This window comes from Rhipicephalus microplus, chromosome 1 (assembly GCF_043290135.1).
Source record: "Rhipicephalus microplus isolate Deutch F79 chromosome 1, USDA_Rmic, whole genome shotgun sequence".
NCBI lineage: Eukaryota > Metazoa > Arthropoda > Arachnida > Ixodida > Ixodidae > Rhipicephalus > Rhipicephalus microplus.
In genome coordinates, this window is record NC_134700.1 from 130,152,897 (window position 1) to 130,174,984 (window position 22,088).

The window sequence follows — 22,088 nt, forward strand, 5'->3', positions numbered from 1 at the left end:
GGCTTATATAGCCAGCCGTCGGACAACCCTGAGGCACCCCATGTTTGCAGTTCCTGCCAATCGAATGGCTCAATCACCCGGCGGTGAAGATGAGAGTCCGACCGAGTGAGAGGGGAGGGAAAAGTGTCGTTGACTTGCAGGGGTGCAGGCACTCATCCGGAATGACTTCCCAGTGGCTTTGTACACGCATTGCTCGTCGCACTCCCTGAAACTTTGTTTGAGTGACGCTTCAGCTGTTCAAAATCTCCAACGGGTCTTGGGTATTAAGTGTGCACTTTTTTGCGGGTGTCACTCAAAAGTACAGCAGTGTTGAAAAAAAAAACATCTAGAAGCGCCCACAATTTCATTCAGCCGGCTGTGCTAATATTGTGAAACAAGGTGGGTGGAACGTCACAATTCAGTTGCATTGTTTGTAGAAGCGATTTCCGAGATGGTTTACTCACTTGAAAAGTTCATGGACACCTTCCGTGAAATAGCAACAGCCTCCACCACTCACTGCCTCCATTAGCGAATGTGTTTGCCCAACTTTTTTGCATGCCTCGCTGTTAGTGAGACATTCCTAGGCTTCACACACCACTTGTCTTTGTATCTGTAGAGCCCATATACTGACGTAAGCGTCGCCTTGGAGGAGGTTGACTTGGTCCTGTCTTAGTTGGCAGAGATGGGAACTATTGCGGAGGCAGAATTCCACAAAACATTTTTTCTATGTCAAGACAGAGTGGTGTAGTTCGGAGTGAAGTGCGAGATTCTGCGGATGATGGGAACACCGAGATATCAGGTAAACTACAATTGTTCTTCTGCGGAAGAGAACAACAGGCAAACCCTGTTCATTTGGTACATAGATGACCTGAACGCTTTCCTCAAACCACGCTTTTGAAACCATCGCAAAACACTGCAAAGTTTGCAATTAGTGTAGTCAAAGCATGCCTCCAAAGGTGAATTTGAATCTGTGCAGCCGGTGTTTAATTTTTACCTGAGAGATGTGGCACTAAAAGAAAAATGAGAAATCTGGAAAATCAAGTGGCGAGTCATCCATGAGGACGAATATCCTTGCTTTGTGATGCATGCTTCAGTTTAATGCAGCAAAGCCCTCTTTCTGAACATTCACACACTTCTCAAGATAATTGCAACACTTTCAGTGAGTACAGCTGCTGCAGAACGCTGCTTCTCGACACTGAAAAGAGTGAAAACATATTTAAGGAACCGGACGGCTGAGAAATGACTTGATGGTCTGGCCCTAATGTCCATTCACCGGATACCAGTCAGTTTAAACGAAGTTATCACTGTGTTTATGGAGAAACCATGATGAATGATAATTGCAGCGTACACCACTCTCTTTGGCCAAGCTTACTGTTAGGTGAAACTATTGGCAATGACATTATTTAATATTGCTTGCTAAAATGATAATGTTCTGCCTCTTTTGTGTCAGGTAAGCATCCATGTTTTAGTTCTTTGTTGTCCAATAACATTGTTTTCCCAAATGTGTGTCTTCCTTGTATAAAAATTCCTTCCATAAAATGGCTCCCGTTCTCTTTGCAGGCCTGTTGTTGAAACAGAGTGTGAGAAGTTCAGCAAAGAAAGAGTCCGATATTTTTTTTTTTTTTTTGCCACACATGCATAAATGGACATATTTAGTTCCCTCGCTTTCCCTCGCCCTCTTTTTTTATTTTTGACACTCGCTTTTACGTTAGTGACTGTATGAGACTTCTTGATTGCAATTATTAAGTTGGAAAGCATTCTTTCTGATGCACATGCGCTACCTTTACTGCAGTGGCAAAATTTGCTTTCCATCATTGATTTAACTCGCCCCTAGTGCTACATTCCATTTTGTTCTCATTTTCTTCTAATAATTAGGCACCTTCAATATTCCGAGGCAAGAAATTTCCATCATTGATTTAACTCGCCCCTAGTGCTACATTCCATTTTGTTCTCATTTTCTTCTAATAGTTAAGCACCTTCAATATTCCCAGGCAAGAAATTTCTTTCTATTTGCCATGAAAAGACTTTTTTTCTAACAATTAGGCCTTGACCCCCTGAAAAAAATCCTGGCTATGTGCCTGGTACGTTCAGTTCCTGGCAAATGAAAACTCGTTCAGGAAGACATTATTCGCCAGGCAAGGCATCAACAGGAGAACTAAAAATAAAAAATTCGCACCAAAAAAGCATCATCGGTGCTGTTAGAGAAAGATGAACTGGGGCTTGTTGCGTAAATAAATGGCAACTTCAGTTCTCCTGACAGGCACATAAATATCAGCCATATTTGTATTGCACATTCTCCCTGAAACTCTGAAACTGTGACGTGATTGACTAGGTGTTCACATTTCCGACAAAATTATTTTTAGTGCACAATTTCGATCAGTGCACTCGAATTTTACTACCCACATGTTCATACCACACACGGTGTCTTGGGTAACTCGTGCCAAGCTTGAAATAATCAATGTGTGTCTTGCGAGAGTGTTCTCTAGATCAAAGCAAAGTAGTAGGTTAGTATTAAAAAAGAAAAGAAAAAGAACAAATGGAAATGTATATGTTAATTTTGTTTTGTACAGGAGAACTTCAGAACTGAGGTAATGAAGGTATGCATTCTGAACTTACTCCTTAACTTGAAACATGAAAATGACGTCGTATTATTACACTAAAACTCAAAAGTCAAAGGAAACTAAAATGATAAAAACACAATTTAGGAACAGAACTCAGTGCTTCCAAGAGCAATGCAGCCTTCTTTCATATTAACTAATACTGGATAGGCAGGCAAACTTTCTGATTGGGCTTTATTTTTAGCTAACTAAAGCTATAGTCCTGTCAGCCACACAGCTACATATGATTGTGAAGAAGGGATAGGAAAAAATAAAAACAATGCATTTAAAGCTACTTAAATATGATTATACTTGCAAGGGTCTTAAGATTGCTTTGTCAAGCACAACACGTCTTATATGTATAAAGATTCTGGACACTGTGACCAGGAAGCTACAATCAAAATTTAGAAGGAATGACATAACTCACTGAAGATGTAAAAGGAAACCCAAGACTTTCTCAAAGCACTTGACAGAATTTCGATTTTTGTTTTTTTGCTGCTTACCCATTTTTGATAGCAGCTGCTGCTCTGGCCACTGCTTGGCATATCTACCCTGTTGTGAACGCTATTGGGAAACACCTGCACGGCTTGTCTACCAAATAGCACAAATGACAGCTTCCCGAGACTATGAAGTGCAAGTCCTTATAATGCCATTCATTCTTCCAACAACACTACACCGCTCTGTAAGCCCAGCCAGACGTACAATTCTAACAAACGAAGATATAAAATAGGACGACCTCAAGCTAAAAAAAAATGCAGCCAGCCCAGTTAGCTACAATCTTTGAAACTGCACATAAGTCGGTATCTTGTAGATTTACTTGCAGAGAAGAAAACTACTTGTGGTTTGATATGATTCATGAAATGTCCCATTCTCTATCACAGCCACCTCTCCACTGGCACTAAGAGATTTCATATCGCATGTCGCAGTAGACAGGAAGTTCCAAGAAGTTCCAGTTTCATTACGATACCAGCTTTCGGTGAGGTGGCTATACCACTGAGCAAAGAAAAGAAAATAACACAGAAAGGGTGCATAAGGTGTTGCGTGTACCTGACTGCCTGTTGACACAAAGGAGCCAGAGGACATGCAAATGCCGCTACGCTTGTCCCTGAGCACCCTCATCATTTCCTCCTCTCCAATGCCCTCTACAGAAAAAGAAAAGAAAGAAGAAAAACAAACAGAAGGGATGCCTTCGTCAGATTGCACATACTAGCCTACCACACACGACAGTGAACGCTACGATATGCAATAGAAGCACGTTTAGTATATGTTCATGGAAGTAAGGAGTGACTTGAATGGTGTGTGCACAAAAACAGTGTAGTGTACACTAGCATAAATAAAAAGTTAAGTGTAAAACTGAACATATGCATGAATCAAAGCTTTTGCATGCTTTTGACACAGAAGAGAGCAGAAAAAACATTTGCCTAAAATTTTTAAGGTTGCCAAAGAGGGCAGTGTATTTAAATTGTGGTTGTGGCGCGCACAACCAGTGTATTACACTGCCTGCGTTGGTCTGCTACATTTTTTTCCTTTTTTCATATCAAATACCATCACCATGAATGTAGAACTCCCTGTAATAGACAGACATACGAAGGTCTGTTTTATTTCTTTCAAAACAAAAAGTAACAGTCTCCCTGCAAGGGCGAAGCAATGAATGCGATATCAATAACTTGGAACGTAATCCTGAGAACGACTAGCAGATCGTAACGTGCAGTGCCTTGAACATGCACGAGTGACACACGTAAACAACACACACTGGATGAGAGCTAACTAAAAACATTTACAACTCGACACTTAACGTGCTGTTTAAACAAAAATGATGCACGAAAAGTAATGGCAGGCACAGATATGAGTGCGAACTAACGAGTGTCCCAGTTGTTACTTTGCTGTGTTTGAAAAGTGCGCTCTTTCGCAAACTGGGCCTGCCCAGCGAGCGAAGTTGACCTTTGTGGCCCAGGCAACTAACGCAATCATTCTGGTGAAAGGTCTAGGCACACAATTCTCTCCACTAAAGGATAAGCGCGAGCACACAAGCACCTAAACCCCCCACCCCAATGCGTGGGGCAAAGTATGCGTGGGAGATAAGCACGCATTGGCGCATCGTGACGAGCTGTGTGTCGAGTGCGGGCGGCTTTTTTTCTTTTCTGCATGATGGCAGTGTTGGCAACGGTAAAAACCAGTGGAGAGTCCATATAATTGCCATCGCAATAAAAACAAAAAGAAGGCATGCCAGTCCTACTGCCAAATGGTTATCGACCAATGCACTGGTCGCAAAGCTGCCTCGTGCCCCACAGACGGCACAAAATGATGCATCTCATGCGAATCGAACCACTTGTTCCTTGTTTTAATAACAAAACTGATTATGAAAACTGTGCCACATGGTCGTCGATGTGCCATGAGCCACGAATAAAGTGCCTAGGTGCCCGCTGATGTTGTTCGACACAATTTGAACGCTCACGAGCATGAAATGCCAGTGATCCACGCGTTCTGTCACAGCAAGTTCATAAATCGTGCATGATGCGCACTACCCGAGGAATCTTTAGTGCTGCTACGGTGCGAATCTCTCTCTACCCGCAGACACCCGATGTTAGGATGCAGCTTGCGATAGACTTATATCAAATGCAAAATGTCATTTTATTTTGCTCATTCAAAGAAATAATTTTGTATTTAATAGGTGTGAAACTGAATTGGGCTGCACTCGTTTCGGCTGCTCACAAAACTGGAACCCTTTGGTGCTGTGGAACCCAGTTTGAGAGCTTATGCTCTATAGCGTAAATATTCAAATTTCTCTCATTTATTGAACTGCCTTAGCGACCCGAAATCATAAGCGGGCAAGCACATGTTACATAGTTTTTACTGCACTGCTCCACCACAGCAAGCAAATGACCCAATACAACAGCTAGCACAAGCTAAAGCTTTGAATATATACAAAGCATGTTTGTTATAGAGTATACATAGCTTCATTATATATATGGCACATAGAAAAAAGGCCCACTTCTCGGGCTCTTACCCCTTACCTGAAGTTGAAATCTTTCAAGTATAAATGCACAGTAGACTCTCATTAAACGAAGATCTCTCAAACCAAACTGCTGCCTCTGATATGATTGATTTCACACTTGTATTCTGAATTCTTATTCATCTCTTAGTGAACGAAACTCTTGTGAAATGAAACAATTCTGCCTGATTTCTTCAGGTTATGTTTAGTGAGAACCTACTGCATACAAATTAAGTCACTTACCAACTTTCACTAGTATACTGTACTTATTGCCTTTAATTACAAACTAACTTTCAATGATGAAGCGACAACTTGAAATTCCTACAACACTATGGTAAAGAATGCTGTTGGGCTGCCAATGTGTTCGTAATGTAACGTAGTTCTCCAGAAGGCTAACAGTGCATTTTGTGTGATTGCTGCTATTACTCATCCGAGATAAAGTCTGAAAGCAACAGTTGCAGTTCATTTCTGGACCCTGCAAAAGCACTCCTTGTGCATTTTAGATCAAGAAAGTGTTGCTGGTGTTTTTGAAGTCAACAGGCTTAGATAAAACACTCCAAATAACTCCTCTGCGAATGCGCGTGACTGTGGCTGGATGCTGCATGATCACTGTATATACCTATTAAATGTGATATACTATAAAGCAGAGCAGTAGGATAAGTGGATATCGAACAACACTGTGAGCTCATTGTGCCAATACGCACAACAGCCACTGCATGCAACCTCAGGATTGGCAAGGAGGATAGCGAAGCCAGAACAAACCACTGCAATTGCACTCCTTCTTCCTCTCTTCAGCAACAGTCCTTGCCTGACAAAAAAAGGGAGTGCACCACCACATGGGATGCCATCAAAATTACCACCTATGCTTCTGAAGCTAGTTTGTAAAATTACACCTAATAGATTTATCACTTATTACTTCTAGCAAGCGAGGTGACAAGCTATTGTGTTATTTCTAATATAACAATATTTAAAGTTTGTATCTACTTCTCTTTCTCTCTCTCTCTTTTCGATTTAAAGCTTAAAATATTTTTAAGCTTCCGACCACAACATTGTCAAGTGTACAAAATATTCTTGCAAAGTAGATGCTGGTGTAGCGTGTGTAAGTATAGAAGGCTTACCATTTGCGGACAGCTTTTCGAGAAGTTGCTTGCCGCACGTGTAACGGCTGTCGACCTCACCCGTGCTGAATGCTAGACGAAAATTTAGGTCTCCCCGGCTGTCATCCCAGAAGCCCCGCTTCTTGGCTTCCTCCTTCAGCCCTTCACTACACAAGTCAATCTTAGTCTCAATGGAAAGGCAGTTGGAGATGTTCCTGCAGCCAGCTGCGGGTGCGGAAGGAATAGGCACAGCAGGCTAGTTAGTCAACTTGAATGATCAGTGGTATAAAAAGTGATAAGCCTAGGTCAAGACCAAGACAAGTACAGTTGAGTAAGCCTCATACGTACTGCACGAAACAAATAACTGGTGGTCATAAACAGTATACATAGTGCATATGTAAAAACCGAAATGTTTGCTGGTCCCTACCACGCTCTGACTCACACTGCAACATTGTGGATACTGCTCTTCTTGAATGGAGCCACTGAAAGTGGGGACAACCTACACATGCAGTCACTTTGCCAGGTCTGTAGCAGGCCAAAATAGGGAACATGACAACATTCCTTCAGTTGTCAACAAGTGAGGTGCCCATGCTTCATAATGTTGCCACCACGATGGCACGGTGATGGACACCAGAGCTCAGTCACCCAATGAGGTCAAAGGTGAGAGTGCCTCCAAGTGCTCTGAGCCCGAGCTTGATACACTGATGGTACATTAAACTGTTCACCACCAAGCTCTAACTCAGAATGTAACAATCCAGTGCCCGCTCTTGATTCTAACAAGAGAATGCATGCCTGAGCCGAGCGTGAAGCCGTTTGCCAGAGCAATCAGAGGTCAGAAGAGGGAACATGCCACCGTGTCTTCTGTTGCAAACAGATCAGGCGAAGGAGCCAGATGATCAGATCTCAGTTGTGCTGCTACAAGTCTACAAAGTGCCTCAGAGTGCTCTGAGCTGAAGAGTGGTGCTCTGAAAGGACCAGCTAAACAAAGCCAGAGGGCTCAAGTTCAACCAAACAAATGTGATTTACGTCGCCACAGCATCAAAAGCGACCAGTCCATTCAAAGCTCATTATCACGAAGTTGCATGTTACATGAAAATAGTTTGTTCTATCCGAAAATTATTTATAAAGGTAAATTCCAAACACTGTATTATCTATACCAATACTACAATACTATTTTTCATTTACTGCCTTAAAACCAACATTTCAGTATATCTGTGTTCATTATATCAAGGTTTGAGTGTGTCATGAAATAAACAGTCAAATGTATTTGCGGTTTCTTAGTACTATGTACAACTTGAACGTGACCGGCCAAATTCACCTCTCAATGAAACTGAGAAATATAGCCAGCAAAACAGCGCTCCAACTATTGGTGCACAGGCACATAACATAAGCTCTACCTCCTCACAATTCACAACCTAGTGCTAGATAAAAAACCAGATCATCTCTTCTGATCCCCTTTCCTCCTTTTCCATTTTCGTAATAATCAACAAATAAATTAACCGATGGAAAGACAAACGAAAGAAAGAGATTTAAAATGCAATCTTCACTCACTCTTGATATTCTCAGCTGCCCACAGCTTTCCAGCTGTCTCAAGCACCCATGCCTCAGTGCAGTCAGCGATAAGGAAGCTGTTGTGGTATGTGAACGAAGGATCCGTGTCAGAGCAGGGACCCCCCTGGCCATACTTCTCCAGCAGTGCTACAATCACATCCAGTGCCTCGCGAGCCGTCTTGCTCCTCTCCAGGCCAAGCCTAAAAAGCAGATCGGAAACATTCCACCAGGTTTTATTGTACTATTACAATAAAAATTTTGATGAAGAGAAAAAAATTACCACAAACATTCTGACAGAAGATGTTGCCAGGTTTAAGCACTTCTTGCTGAATGTATCCCTAATTACCATTCATAATTACCATTCACTTGCATAATTACCATTCAGTCAATTTGCATTTGTGGCCACAATCACCTGAGGGGGAAGGGGGTGCAAAGTCTACCCCATACGTTGACTTAATATTGAGGGGGGTGCTGTGAAGCACCTTCACCACCCCACCATGATGGGGTACCCTGCACATGCTCATGGCCACAACCTCCCATATGGTCCAGCTAAGGCATTGATGCAAGAACAGTACCTGCACATAGAAATGCCCGTGCTTTACATGCACGCATGCATGTATAAATAAACAAATACACACACATCGAACAAATGCATGTGTGGGGCAGGTCATTCAGTCTGTGGGTATCCACTTTGCCAAACTGACCCTCCCCTTTCACCACATGCAGATTTTGGGCCATGTGATGACCACATGTAAAATTAACTCTGTGTTTAATACTCGCCACTGCTTTACAAACATGCGCACATACTGCATACATATTAAACTATAGCTTTGTTACTGTCCCTCTCCCACCTGTTTTTCTTTCCTTTTCTTGCAGATAAGTGATTCAGCATGGCTATTAATACAACATAAACTATTAATGAACAGTTCCTAAAAACTTGCTGCATTTCATGAGAACGTACCGCTTGGCAGCATGCGGGCTGCTGCTCCGATTGCTATTTTTGCCACTGCCATTCAAGCAAGCCACCAATCTGTGCCTTCACGGTTTTCTGATTTTTCCTCCTCACACATTTTTCATCACAGTAACAGACATGCACAACTGGCTTGTGCCCAGAGGCTTGTGTCGTTCCTCAGCGGGTTATGTCCCTCCCATGCCTCCTTCTCTCCGTCGGTTCGGCAGAGAGAGTACACTGAGAGCTGCGAGTTGGTGGGCGCACGCACAACCTCTGTCTCCTCCTGTCATTTTACTCCCGTGCGGCAGAATGGGTGTTGGTAAAGGGCTGTTTACTCTGCTGTTTCATACACAGTGCTACTGTAAATGCATGCATGCACGCGATAACAGTTTGGTCAGTGCATTCGACATTTCGTGACCTTTAGTAATTCACGCCACAAAATACAAAAGTTAGAAAACATTAATTTAACAGCCCAAGGTGGCTTCGTCGACACAACATTTGTAAAATCGTCCATACCAGGGGTCTCCAACACACCTCATCTTGCGAGCCGCAGTCCCAAAGTTTAATGTCCAGCAAGGACAGAGGCAGTAACGATTATTGGGGACGGAGGGGGGGTTGAACTCATGTCACCTGACAATGCCAGTAGAAAGTATTTCTATACATGAATCATTTACAAGTGATATATTGTGCCAGGAATTGATTGAGAACCATGGCGATAGCGGCCTCTAGAGCACAAAATCACTCAAAGCTAGACACTGATTGTGAAATGCATAGCTTGTTCCACAGTTACATAGGGGTGTGCACAGGAGGAAGGCGAGAGGGGAGGGCACAAAGCAAGCTACATACATCGATATTATAGGGAAGGGGGCCCTGCAACGAACATCCCCCCTCCCTGAAAGTGAACCCTGCGCCCGCTTACACACAGTTACATTTAGTGGTGCAAACGGATGAGCTTTGCAATGCAGCGGCTGAGGCGGAGCTTTCCTCGCCACGAAGGGTGCAGCTGCAGCTTTCTTTCTATTTCTTTTGGGGGGGGGGGGGGGGGCAGCGTTCATTGTTGCCTGTAAGAGCGGTGACACAACGTGAGCGGGCATCTCATCAGCGTCTTGAAATACGGTAGTCACGCCGCAGTGGAATATAATACGAAAAGTCACAGCTTTGCCGCAAACGCAAAGCAATTAATGCGATAGCAACAAATTTGAAAGTCACTCAAAGAATGGCAAGCAGATTGAAACGTGCCCCGCGTTTCTCACACACAAATGACGCACGAAACCACAGAGGAGGAATAGACAGGAGGAGAAACTTGGCTCCTTTACACACCGTGATTGTGTCACCTCAGGCAGAGGCAGATGGATAGATCCATTGATATGGCTGCATCCTTTAGATATAGATGGGGCGGCGGCTAACGCCACCTAGCTGTAATACTTATTCAACCAACAACCAGATTAATCTTTTTTTTTTCTTTAAATAGTGAAGTCGAGGACTGGTACTTTGCAGTGAAGGGTTTAATTTTCACTCGTGCCTTGACTTTAGCCACCAATCAGATGACCTCCTTCTAGTTGATTCTACCCGCTTAAAGTCTATTTTGCCCTCCTTGTCCCTAAACGCCAGTGCTTTGAAAAACTCTGCGCCATCATCCTGAACTATAGGGTGAAGCCCTTTACAGAACATTATCAAGTGTTCGGCAGTTTCCTCTTCCTCTCCATGCACACTGCATACCGTGTCTTCCCCTTCGTATTTGGCTCGATATGTCTTGGTTTGCAATACTCCCGTCCTGGCCTCAAACAGTAGAGAACTACCCCAAGTGTTATAAATCCTTTCCTCGGCAGTCTCCTGCTTAAAAGTTCGATAGATCTCTAGTGCGGACTTCTTAATATGTCGGTCTCCGTTTCACTTTTTTCTTAACCGATAGTTCTTTTTGGTTTGGCCCCCCGCTCTTTTCTAAGTATTTACCAGTCAACTTCCTGGTTCGCTTCCTCCATTTTGTATCGACATTCTTCATGTACAAGTAGCTGAAAACCTTCCTAGCCCAACGCTCTTCCCCCATTTCTCTCAATCGCTTCTCAAATTTTATCTTGCTGCTAGCTTCCCTGCCCTCAAATGATGTCCATCTCATATCACCTTGTACTCCCTGATTTGGTGTATTCCCGTGAGCTCCTAAAGCAAGCCTACCTATTCCACGTTGGTCAATTTCTAATATTGCCTGAACTTCTGACCTCATGCACAAGAACGCATTGCCGAACGTCAGACCAGGAACCATGACCCCTTTCCATATTCCTCTCACAACATCATACCTATTGTAATTGAACAGCACCCTATTTTCCATCAACACTGCACTTCTTTTACATTCAGTCGTTACGTATATTTCGTGTTCCCTTAGGTACTCGGTCCGATTGCTTATTCATACACCCAGACATTTGTATTTATTTGTTATCTCTAGCGAGACCTCCTGTATCCTAAGCTCACTACCTTTATTATCATTAAAAATCATGACTGCTGATTTTTCCTTACTGAATCAGAAATTTAACCAATCTCCTTCATTACTGCAGATGTCCATCAATCTACGCAAATCTTCCTTGTTGTCGGCCATCAGCACTATATCATCTGCGTTCATCAATGCTGGTAGTGCCTGTTTGGTGAGTTTTCCTTGTTTGATGAATGAGAGCTTGAAAAAGTCCACTCCCCTCTGATTCGGCTGCTAATCCTTGTAGGTACATCATGAATAACAAGGGTGACAGAGGACACCTCTGCCTAAACCTCCCGTTTTATCTCTGTGGGCTTAGATACCTCTTTTTCCCATTTTATAACTACCTTGTTACTTTTATAGATATCCTTTCAAAGATTAGCGACTCGATCTTCCACACCTAGTGTGTCCAGTATTCCCCACAAGTCCACTTGAACCACGGTATAGTACGCTGTCTTGATATACAAAAATGCTAGCCACAGGGGCCTGTGTTCCTTTTTTGCTATTTCAATGGACTGCATCAGTGAGAACAGATTGTCTTCCAACCTCCGGTGTTTCCGAAACCCATTCTGCAGTTCCTCCCGCACCCCCCTCATCCTCTATCCATGCCTGCAATCTTGCCTTTATAATCTGCATCACCAGAGCCAGTAGACCACTGATGTCACTGTTATCGGACGGTACTTGTTTATGTCAGCTTTGTCCCCCTTTCCTTTATAGATCATGCTCATACTGCTAAGTTTCCATCCATCGGAGACTTCCTCATCGATTATTGTTTTGCACGCTTCCTCTCTCAAAGTCTGCTTAGACTTGGGACATGTCTTTATCAGCATAATTGGGATGCCATCTGGGCCTATTGATGTACAACTAGGAACCCTCTTCTCAGTGCTTTCCCACTCTCGTTAAAATAGAGCCACTGCGCTGCTTGATCCATCATTGTTTATTAAGGTGCAAAGGCACTTCTTTGTTGAAATTTTTCTGTCACCCTTGTTCTTATATATTCAATAGCTTCGTCCCCTTCTAGCCTAGCACCTTGAGCTGTAGTTATAAGCCTCTGCTCCAGGCTTGTCTCACTTCTTAGTGAGTTTAGATGGTTTCAAAATTTTGCAGCTGGCTTTCTATCCTTTTAATGAACTTCTGCCAGCCACTGAGCTCCTTTTCTACTAATCTTTTCATTGATCAGAAGGGATGCTTCCCTTCTACAGCTTAAAAAGATACCCCATTTTCTTTCAATCATCTGTAGGTTCACCCCACTGCTTAGCATGCCTGTGTTCCCTAGAGGCTTCCTGACGTTTTGTTATGGCTCTCTTAACTTCCTCATTCCACCAATCTTGGGTTTGTGTCTCCTTTTCCGGGGTGACTTGTCACATGTCTTAGCAAGCTCTAGCTCAAACAGTTTAATTAGATTCGTGTACGTCCACACTGTTTTATTATCCTCGTGATTACTATCTCAATTTATTCAGTAGCCATTTATATTTGCCTTTCTGAATAAAAATTCCCTTGTTGTTGCTCTTCTTGTCTCCTTCCCACTTTCATTGCTCTGCCAAAACTTAGCTTGATGCATTTGTGATCACTACCCAGACTTCTGGAGCCGCAGTCATGTATGTGCATTCCCCTGAGCCTATCACACATCCTATGTGACACCAGTGCATAATCTATCAGTGACTGCAGCCTTTCTACCTCCCATGTTATTTGCCCTTCTCACTTCTCAGTACTGTTACAAATGATCAAATCATGCCTTTCACACATATCCATGATCATTTGCCTGTTGGGTCAGTATACCAATTTACATCTTCTATGTGTGCATTCATATCTCCTAGTATAATTATCTGACAATCTCCTCTTAATTTCGCAATCTCATTTGTTATACACTCTATCATTGCTTGGTTTCCTCTCTGGCCTTTGCTCCCATCCACAAATACACCAAACTAAGCAGTGTCATCTGCCCGGCTACTTTCCCTTTTAACCATAAATGTTCCGTACATTCCTGCCTGACTCTTTGCCAACCCGTACTTTTATGTATAAATGCCCCATTTCCAGCCCCTTTTTTTGCGAACGTCGTGACAGCACCACCTACAGAACCGCAGCCAAACTGCTGCGCCGGAGCAGCAGACGCAAGAAGCGTGGAGCGCCCGCTCTTGTAGCCTCTTGCACGTCTGTACTCGCTGCCCAGTGTATCACTGCATAGCTCAGATACACTCGCTTAACGACACGGCAAAACGTTACAAAATGTTTTCACTAAGCTAGCCAGGGCGCCTTGGGAGAGAAATCATATCGTGATGATTTCACGAAGCTGCTCACAAGCAATAAAGAAATTCACTTTCACTCTTTTACCTTCGCCTGTGAGGGTAAAAACATTATTTGTGGAAACATGGCATACAATATGCGCTAATAAAGAAAAAAAATGTGCCACAGAGCCTTCTAGATTAGGAAAAACTAATCATTAGATAAAAAAGTTTTTCTAAACACCTACTCGTTGTTACTCCAGCATTACAGGCTGGAGCGACGAATATACCCTCCACCACACCCAAAACTTACAAAAGAGGAAAGCGTAATACTGAGATGCCTGCAAAGCAGCAGATACACACATGGGGCCCTAATGCACCGTCTCTACCCAACGAGATATAGCTCTATGTGTCCGCTTTGCAACGTACCGGACACACTGGCGCACTTGCTTCTTGCATGCCAGTGTGTTACCAAACGTAATCTGCAACAACACACGACTGATAACGAAGCAGGACGGACGAACGAAGACCTAACCGAAACGTGGGAGGCGAAGCTCGCCCTCGAGGACCTGGAAGAGCAACAACAACTCGTCGCCAGGGCCAAGAGGGCAGTAGAAGCCAGAGGGTTCCTGGACTAAGGAGCCCTCCCACCTCAGGGTGACATCGGGCATTGCTCGGAACACTGTTTCAAAATAAACGTTTACTTCTCTCTCTCTCGTGCGTCTGCGCTCAATTCTGAAGTTTATTTTGTTGGAACTTCGTGAGAAACATAGATTCATGCCAAGCTAGCTACAACAACCAAACACATAAAGCTGAGAACCACGCTTTTTTTCACAATGTAGCATACCTGGAAGTTGGGAGGTCGGTAAAATGTTCGGCAAGGACCTCTTACTCGTGACGCGTATCCTCTACCTTCGCACGTTTGGCACTCCTTTTATCAGTAATTTCAGCGATATTCCGGCCAGTTGATGGCTTTACTTCTGGGCACGAGTAAATAAAACGTCCATTCAAAAACGTAAGGTGCCGCTTCAGGGAGCCGCAATGACTTTGGCTGGTCAGGGATGTCTGAAAATTTAAACTTAGCATAGTATCGTGCCTGCCAGCCATAATGCTTCAAAGATAATTTTCCTATATGTAGTCAATTGCTTTCCATTGTTGACCTTCTCTTCATATAGCCCTCACACATTCTTGCTGCCTACCTTGAAAGTACGAGTTTTTCCTTTTTACGCACTATTGATTCAAAGCTCGAAGCAAGAGGCAGCTTCCACTTTTCTGTTTAATCAGTTGCCATCTGCTCAAATGTGCTTCAAACATGTCTGTCTTTCTTTCTCCCGCAGTAGTTCTGTATGGTGCTCTTATCGTGCAAAATCTATCCTCAAGCTACACAATAAGCGATTTTAGGCATCTGCCTACGCCCAGCAACGATTAAACATCCTCTGTTTCTTCAATTCTATCACTTACTTCCTTTCGTTGCCCAAAGAGATTCTCATCCAACATATATAAATGTAAATGCCGGTACAAAGACACTCTATGCCTCATTTTTCTTTTGGCAAACCGCACTAGCGAAAAACTGTCACGTTTGCAACGGCTAGCATAGTGGTTGCAACTGTGCTCACAATAAGCGTCTCAGTTGTTACTTCACTGAGTCGGAAAAGCGCGCCCTTTTCGCAAACGGAGACTGTGCCCCAAGTGAAATGACCTTTGTGCGCCCAGTAAATACAACAGAATCGTTCCAGCGGAAACCCAAGAGGTAAAAGTCTCCCCACCGCGAGATAAGCACGCGCATGCGTGAGCCCCCACCCCACCCCTCCTCTCCGCGGTGCAAAGTACGTGTGGGAGATGAGAGCGCGTGCCGCCGCGTCGTGACGATCTGGCAACGCGGGGGCTTCAGGCGACGCCCGCTCATTGCGCCGTTTCGCTGGGTAATGCTGAAAACACAATAGTTCCCCCGAGACGGCCATCTCCAGCGGTGAGTGGTAGATATAAATATCTCGCCATTTCAACGACGAAGGAGGTGCTCTTTCGTGGCTCAGTGGCTAACGCCTCGCACTAACAAGCAAGATGTCGGACGTTCGATGCTGCACGCCGGAGTCGTTTTCTTAATTATTTTACTTTCTTGCGTTTTCGTGTATATAGATACGTACAGTCGAGCTCGCTTGTAACTAACCTGAGCGTGACGCGACACCCGTTCGCTGTATCCCGAAGTTCGTAGTAAATGAAACACAGCTTTAAAAAAAAGTTGCCAGTGAAAACACAAACTTTTTTTTGCCCCAAAAAGTCCGTGATGCACGTGTTTCGAAGAGCAGAAGCTATAAGGGCGGCCTCGAGTTCGTTTAAAACGGCAGGGTGCTCGTTCGCCGAGGCGCGTGGCATAAGCTGCATGATGCACTGGCTCTAAAGTTTCGTCGTTCTCGAAATTCGATTCCTCCAAATCGCTTTCGCCACGTACTTCATTCACAATGCCCCAATCCGTGCACGGTTCCGCAGTGTCGGCATCATCATCGGCCGTAACTAAAACCACCGCAACAGATGTCTCACCCGCTCTCCAGGTCGGAGTCAACGACGCGCTGCCACAAATCGCCGCCGCAGTTCGGAAGCTTGAGGCTCGGCATCGGGCCCGACGTCGACGAAGACGGCCTCGCGAAAACAGTTTTGCGCGCATGTAGCCGTCCCCACCACCCACGAAATATTAACCATCTCCACGGCTGAATACCAGGACGCCCGAAGCGGCAAGCTGGCTGCCAGGTGGTCTACAGCTACGAGCAGGCGCTCCGCAACGCGGCACCAAACGCGCGGATTACGCTCAAGCCAAGCGGTCACACTTTCGACGTTGAGCGGCCGGAAAAAGCATGCTAGTCTTCCCGTCGGCCATCATGACCACACACGCACACCAAGAGCGAGCAAGAGGCGCACACACGACACACATGGAACGCGTGGAACAGCTCTCGGCCCGTTTCCAGTCAGAAAACGAAACTAATTTGAGCCAGCGTGGCGGGCGTCGCGGAGCGGTGAAGACGGGCGAAGGGGTTGTGATTAAGGGAGGAGAGCAGACTTTCGAGAGAAAGGCAAGGAGTTGCGATAAAGAGAGGGGAGGATGCGGCGGGAGGGTGACCTTGAAAACCGAAACGCACGGGAAGGAGGCAGGTTGGGTAGCTTGCTTGAAAGGTCTGCGAAACTCGCACGTACAAAAACTTGGGAAGCGTGCCGGCGCGCGCAGAAGTCAAAGCATGGCCGCCTGAATCGGTGCGCGCGGCGCTGTTCGAAGAATCGGCAGCCGTGGTAAAAAAATCGGTGGGTTTGCGTGGCCTCACGAACTTCGAAATTTTGCGATTAGTTCCGCGCAAATTAACAGCCGTCTTCGCGCTTCCGCACGCGCACGGAAGGCATGCTGAGCCGAGTGCGAAGTGAGCGAGATCAAGTCCTAAACACGAAACAAATCGCAAATTATCAGAGTCGGTGGGGTTGCGTACGCGCGTGCACTAGACGCAGACTATCGGATACAGTCGGTGGCCGACGATGTTGGCGAATGGTCTGGTCACTCCAGGCCGGCGACGCCAACGACAGTACCAGCGATCAAAAACAGGGTAGATGGCCAACCGGTCTTCGAAAGATCGGTGGCAGTGCACGGGCCTCGTATGGCGATGCGGGGTGCTCAGAGTAGCGGAGGGACAAAGGACGGAGGGGTACGTCTGTTTCCTTCCTTCATCGGTTGGGGAGAGCCGCAACTAGAGGGTCGCGGAGGCAGGTCAGCGTTTAACAATAAGAATGTATGGGCACCTCGCCGATGCCTGATCGGTGGTCGAAATTGGTTTCCCGGGAAGCCGGTAGACCGCTGACTCCGTTCGCTGTAACCGATCAGCGGCGCTCCGAGACGTTCGTTGTAAGTGCGATTTTGTGCCATTGAACCAATGTATATTTTCACGGTCACGCGGATATTAAAGTTCGTTTTAAGTAAGGCCGATATATGTGGGCTCGACTGTATACATATAATGTGAATGAAGCTGACCCCAAAATCCAGCCGGGTGTCCATATAATTGCTTTCGAAATAAAAATGCGTGTTAGACACTTACAGTTGGCCACCCGCCGCTACTCTGCACATGTATCCTGCAAGCTATTCTAATGGCAGGCTCCATCCGCATACCTGTAGCGGACACTCTACTAAAGCCATAGAGAAATATACTATATAAAGAGTGGCCACTAGAGCCTTTTTGCGGCTCAGCAAGAAAGGGTGTCACTAACCGCTAGATGGCGTACCGATCCTTGCTTTTACTCTTTACTTAGGACATGTGATAGCCCCTTCAGGAGGACAATGAATACCTAAGTTTGACATCAATTTTCCAAAAAAAGAAATTTTAATAATTTATGCAATTTTCTATATTCGCTTTACATTATGTCCCGCTGAGGACATTTAACGCCTTACAACAGAAAACAGTAAAGTTTGACTAGAAATTGTTGTCTTTCTGCATTTGTTTTGAACAAAGAGGCACATTCATGTGGTTTAGATGTACTGCATCTAGCTGTAGTGTTGGTACACATGCTGCGTGAAATAAAATTGATGTCGCGCACGATAATGCAATGGCACAACACGGATTGAGCGAATTTACGTACGACTAAATCACAAAGGAAGTGCTCACACACGGCTGGCTGAAACTCATGTTATATTGACATATGTGACGCCAAGACCACGCTGACCTCACAACGTGTGAAACTGGAACAGGCATGGCGTTTTCAAGGGAAGATAATCGTGACGATGACAGTGGTGGGAATGCCTTCCAGTTTTCTAAAGCAGCCACTGGAGCAGGCAAAATCTGCACTTGGAGCAGCTACCTTTGTGTTCGGAGCACACACGGGATTTTTCACGATACACACAGAGGATAAAAAATTAGCTTTTAATTTAGTTTAATGTTCTTTCTGTTTACATAATCATTGATGCAGGAGCTGCAAGCCCACAAAACAATCACAAAAATAAGCAAAAGCAGGATCTTATACAGAAGCGAATACATAAAACAGTAAAGGATGTTGCACCGACTAGCTGGCTGCAGCATGAGGTTCTAGCGGCGCGCGCAGACTCACTCACATAGGCTTGCGCACGGGAGGCAGAGGGGGGGGGGGGTGCAAAGCCAGCCCCATACGTTGACATGAAGGGAGGGAGGCACTGCAACGAACTTGCGCCCCCCCTTTTTAAAAAGGAACAACGGTATGTAGTTGGGCGTGTTGGTAATACATAGCGTTCCTCATTGCCCCAACCTTTGTCATCTGTCTCAGTTTTTCCACGCTACGTTATTATTAGTTATGAAAAGGAACCTTGCACACGCCAGTGTGCCCCCCTTCCCCACACACGCACGTTCAAAACGTGTTACAGTAAAACCTCGTTAATACGTACATACGCGCCGAGAACCCCGTACTAAACGAAGTATGCATTAATCACCACCAATTCTTTACGGGCGCCACCGCAGCCGAAGAAAGAATAGATACAGTGCCACAGCAAATATTCTTTAAAGTGCCCACCACAAAGCCATTTCTTTTTCTTTGCCAATTTTCAGAGATGATTGGCGCTTTCGCACTATCTCGCATGGCCGTCCGATGGCACACGGTGACGACATCAAAGAGAATTTCGAAACTATACTGAGGAATCCGGATAACGCAGCGACTAGCGTAATGACGAAACGGACATAAGCGGTTGTCCGCGATAAATGTGTACTTCAACCTGCTACTTAGCGAAAACCTACACAGCTTTTTTGAGGCGCGGTACGGTCTCAGAGAAGCCGATTGTCTACTGGCTAGTTCCGTGCAGCGCTTCGCCTACTTGGCGTATACCGGTCAAGCCGCTTGCACCCACTCCGCTTCAAACAGCGCAAAGATGCGGCGAGAGGGCTATTCCGTTAACGCGTTGATGCGAGCTTTCTGCAAGCGATGCATGCTCTAGCCATCCTGGCAGCGGATGAGGCGCGTTAGTGTTGTCGCCTTATGAAAGCATGCAGTATGCTTGCTGTCTTGGTGCCTGCGATCCACAACGCTCTACTTCGCAATAACGAGCTGCTTTCGTTTCTGCAAAGCGGTACACGCTGCATGATCACGGCTCACGCGTACAACAATCGAGGCGGCAGCTATCGGTGCCCCTGCGCGCTCAGGTAGTCACCGGCTATTAAAAGCAAGCAGTAGGCTTAAAGCGACGCTGCACACCTAGGTTCTTTATTGGCGATGTCATACTGGCACGCCATTCGGTGGTCACCACATCGCCTTCAGTCTTTGCGAATGGTTACGAGCAAAGGCACCGCCGCAATCGCGCGAAAATCGAAATAATTGATCGGCTGATTCCATGCTGTTGCAGCAGCGCAAGTCTACAAGATGACGACCATCTCGTAATTTCGCTCACGATTGCTTTCGGCTCCACAACCACCTTGTGGCGCAGCAATTGCGCAAATTAGACAAAAAGTCACAGCTTTGCAGCAAAGGCGAAGCAATGAACGCGATCGCAATACATTGGATGTTCATGCGCAGAATGGCAAGCAGATCGAAACGTGCCCCCCGTTTCTCACGCACAAATGACGCACGAAACGTACTCACGGGTACACATAAACACGAATAAGTGTCACTGTGTCTGAAAAGCGCGCCCTTTTCGCAAACGGAGACTGTGCAACGAGTGCAGTGACCTTTGTGCGCCCGGTAACTACAACAGAATTGTTCCGGTGAAAGCCTTCGAATTACCTGGCACTTCGCAAGAGAAGCCGAAGGACAAGCGCTGAACAACCAACCGAATAATTATTTCGTTGGCGATACGATTCAGCTTATATTCCTTGTCCCGCATTTCTTTTGAGCCCGTGAGGCAGCGAAGCGGCAGGACCTCGACGTCCCCACGTGGGGTGGCCTAGGCACAGCCAACTCCGACGTTTGGACAAGAGGACTTCTCTTCGTCTTCGTCAAGGATAGAAGAGATGACCACTTGACGAATCGTCGGCTCGAGCACACAACCCTCGTATCAGTCTTTTTTTTTTTAATCGCAAGTTTCCACCTTCCCCTCTCGGTTGTTAGTTATGGCAGTTTAAGAAGGCAGCTCGAAAGAAATATCTGAAAATTTTTGCACGAACTTGGTAAAATGGGCGAATCATAGTAGCAGTGCACTATGAATCTGAATAGACCTTATACTGTCTGCGCCTCTTTGCTTCATTTGCGATGCTATTCTAAAAAAAATGAAAGAACGCTACACCTAGCACCCGGAAACACTATCAGAGTGTGCGCTAGTACAACAACACAGTCATCCATTTAACGGAGGCACATAACAATAAGTACAGCCTGTGTAGTACATTCGCTTTTCCGTCGTTCTAGAAAGACCATTGTCTTGGCCTTTGCGGGACTGTGTAGTTCACTGCTTCCTCGCGGCCACCTGCAGCTGTGTCAAGCTTCCGCTAGTGGGATGACGTCTCACCTCTTGTACCGACGTCACGCAGCTGCGCTCCGAACGCTATACAATGACTGTAGGCGCCGTTTCAAGGCAACACACCGACGGCACACATCTGCCGCGGCATCTGCGGCACTCAGTTTGGGCGGTGGAGCGAGCTTGATTGGCACAGAGAGAACAACACGCTACTTAATTTTACTAATTATTGTATTTATTTTGTGGGTTTTGCTAGAAACAAAGCTGCGCGTCAAGCTGGAGCGGGATTTTTTTACGCATTCTCTACATTGTGAAAACAATGCATTCTCCGTCTCCTCCAGAGCCCCAAGCGACGTGCGTACCCAAGCCTTTGCGTCTTTTTGTGCTCTCCTTGGGAAGAAGGGGGGGGGGGGGGGGCGACAGGCGCAGAGAGAAAAGCGGAGCGAAGACGAAAGAACACAAGCACTAAATATCTCTAATGCAGGAACATTTACATGAATTGGCAGTACTTTGCAGCGCCCCTGTCGCCAAAGCAGTTGCACTTGACCGCACTTTATCGTGATCGTCAATTTCGTTCTTTGTTCATTTGCTTATAGGCCGTGTTTTGATTCACTCCTGTGAGCCTCATACAACTAGCCCAACTAGCAGTCGTCATGTTGCATGCGTGTGTACGTCTTCCCTGGCCAAGTCGCTCGGCAGCGCTCCCAACACCACCTAGACAGTGTTTTTTTTTTTTTCTTTTTGGGGGAGGGGGTGTTCGCAGTATATACAAGGGGGAATGCCTGCGCTCCCCGGCGACGCTAAGCCATTCGTTCGCAAGATTTTTTAGGAACCACTTTTCTCTCTATCGTCGCTGCGA

The 22,088-nt window shown here is 45.5% G+C and overlaps 1 protein-coding gene across 3 annotated transcripts in view; it reads right to left on the minus strand.

Annotated features, from left to right (window-relative positions):
- LOC119178385 (secernin-2) overlaps window positions 1-22,088 on the minus strand; it is a 77,005-nt gene that overhangs the window by 16,387 nt on the left and 38,530 nt on the right. The window contains exons 4-6 of one of the 3 annotated variants that reach the window (XM_037429588.2): window positions 8,217-8,416; window positions 6,687-6,890; window positions 3,624-3,718 (exon numbers count right to left, since the gene is read on the minus strand). In XM_037429588.2, coding sequence (XP_037285485.2) covers window positions 3,624-3,718; window positions 6,687-6,890; window positions 8,217-8,416 — 499 coding nt within the window. The remainder of the gene's footprint in view (window positions 1-3,623; window positions 3,719-6,686; window positions 6,891-8,216; window positions 8,417-22,088) is intronic. The other 2 variants (XM_037429587.2, XM_037429589.2) reach the window with 2 other exon arrangements.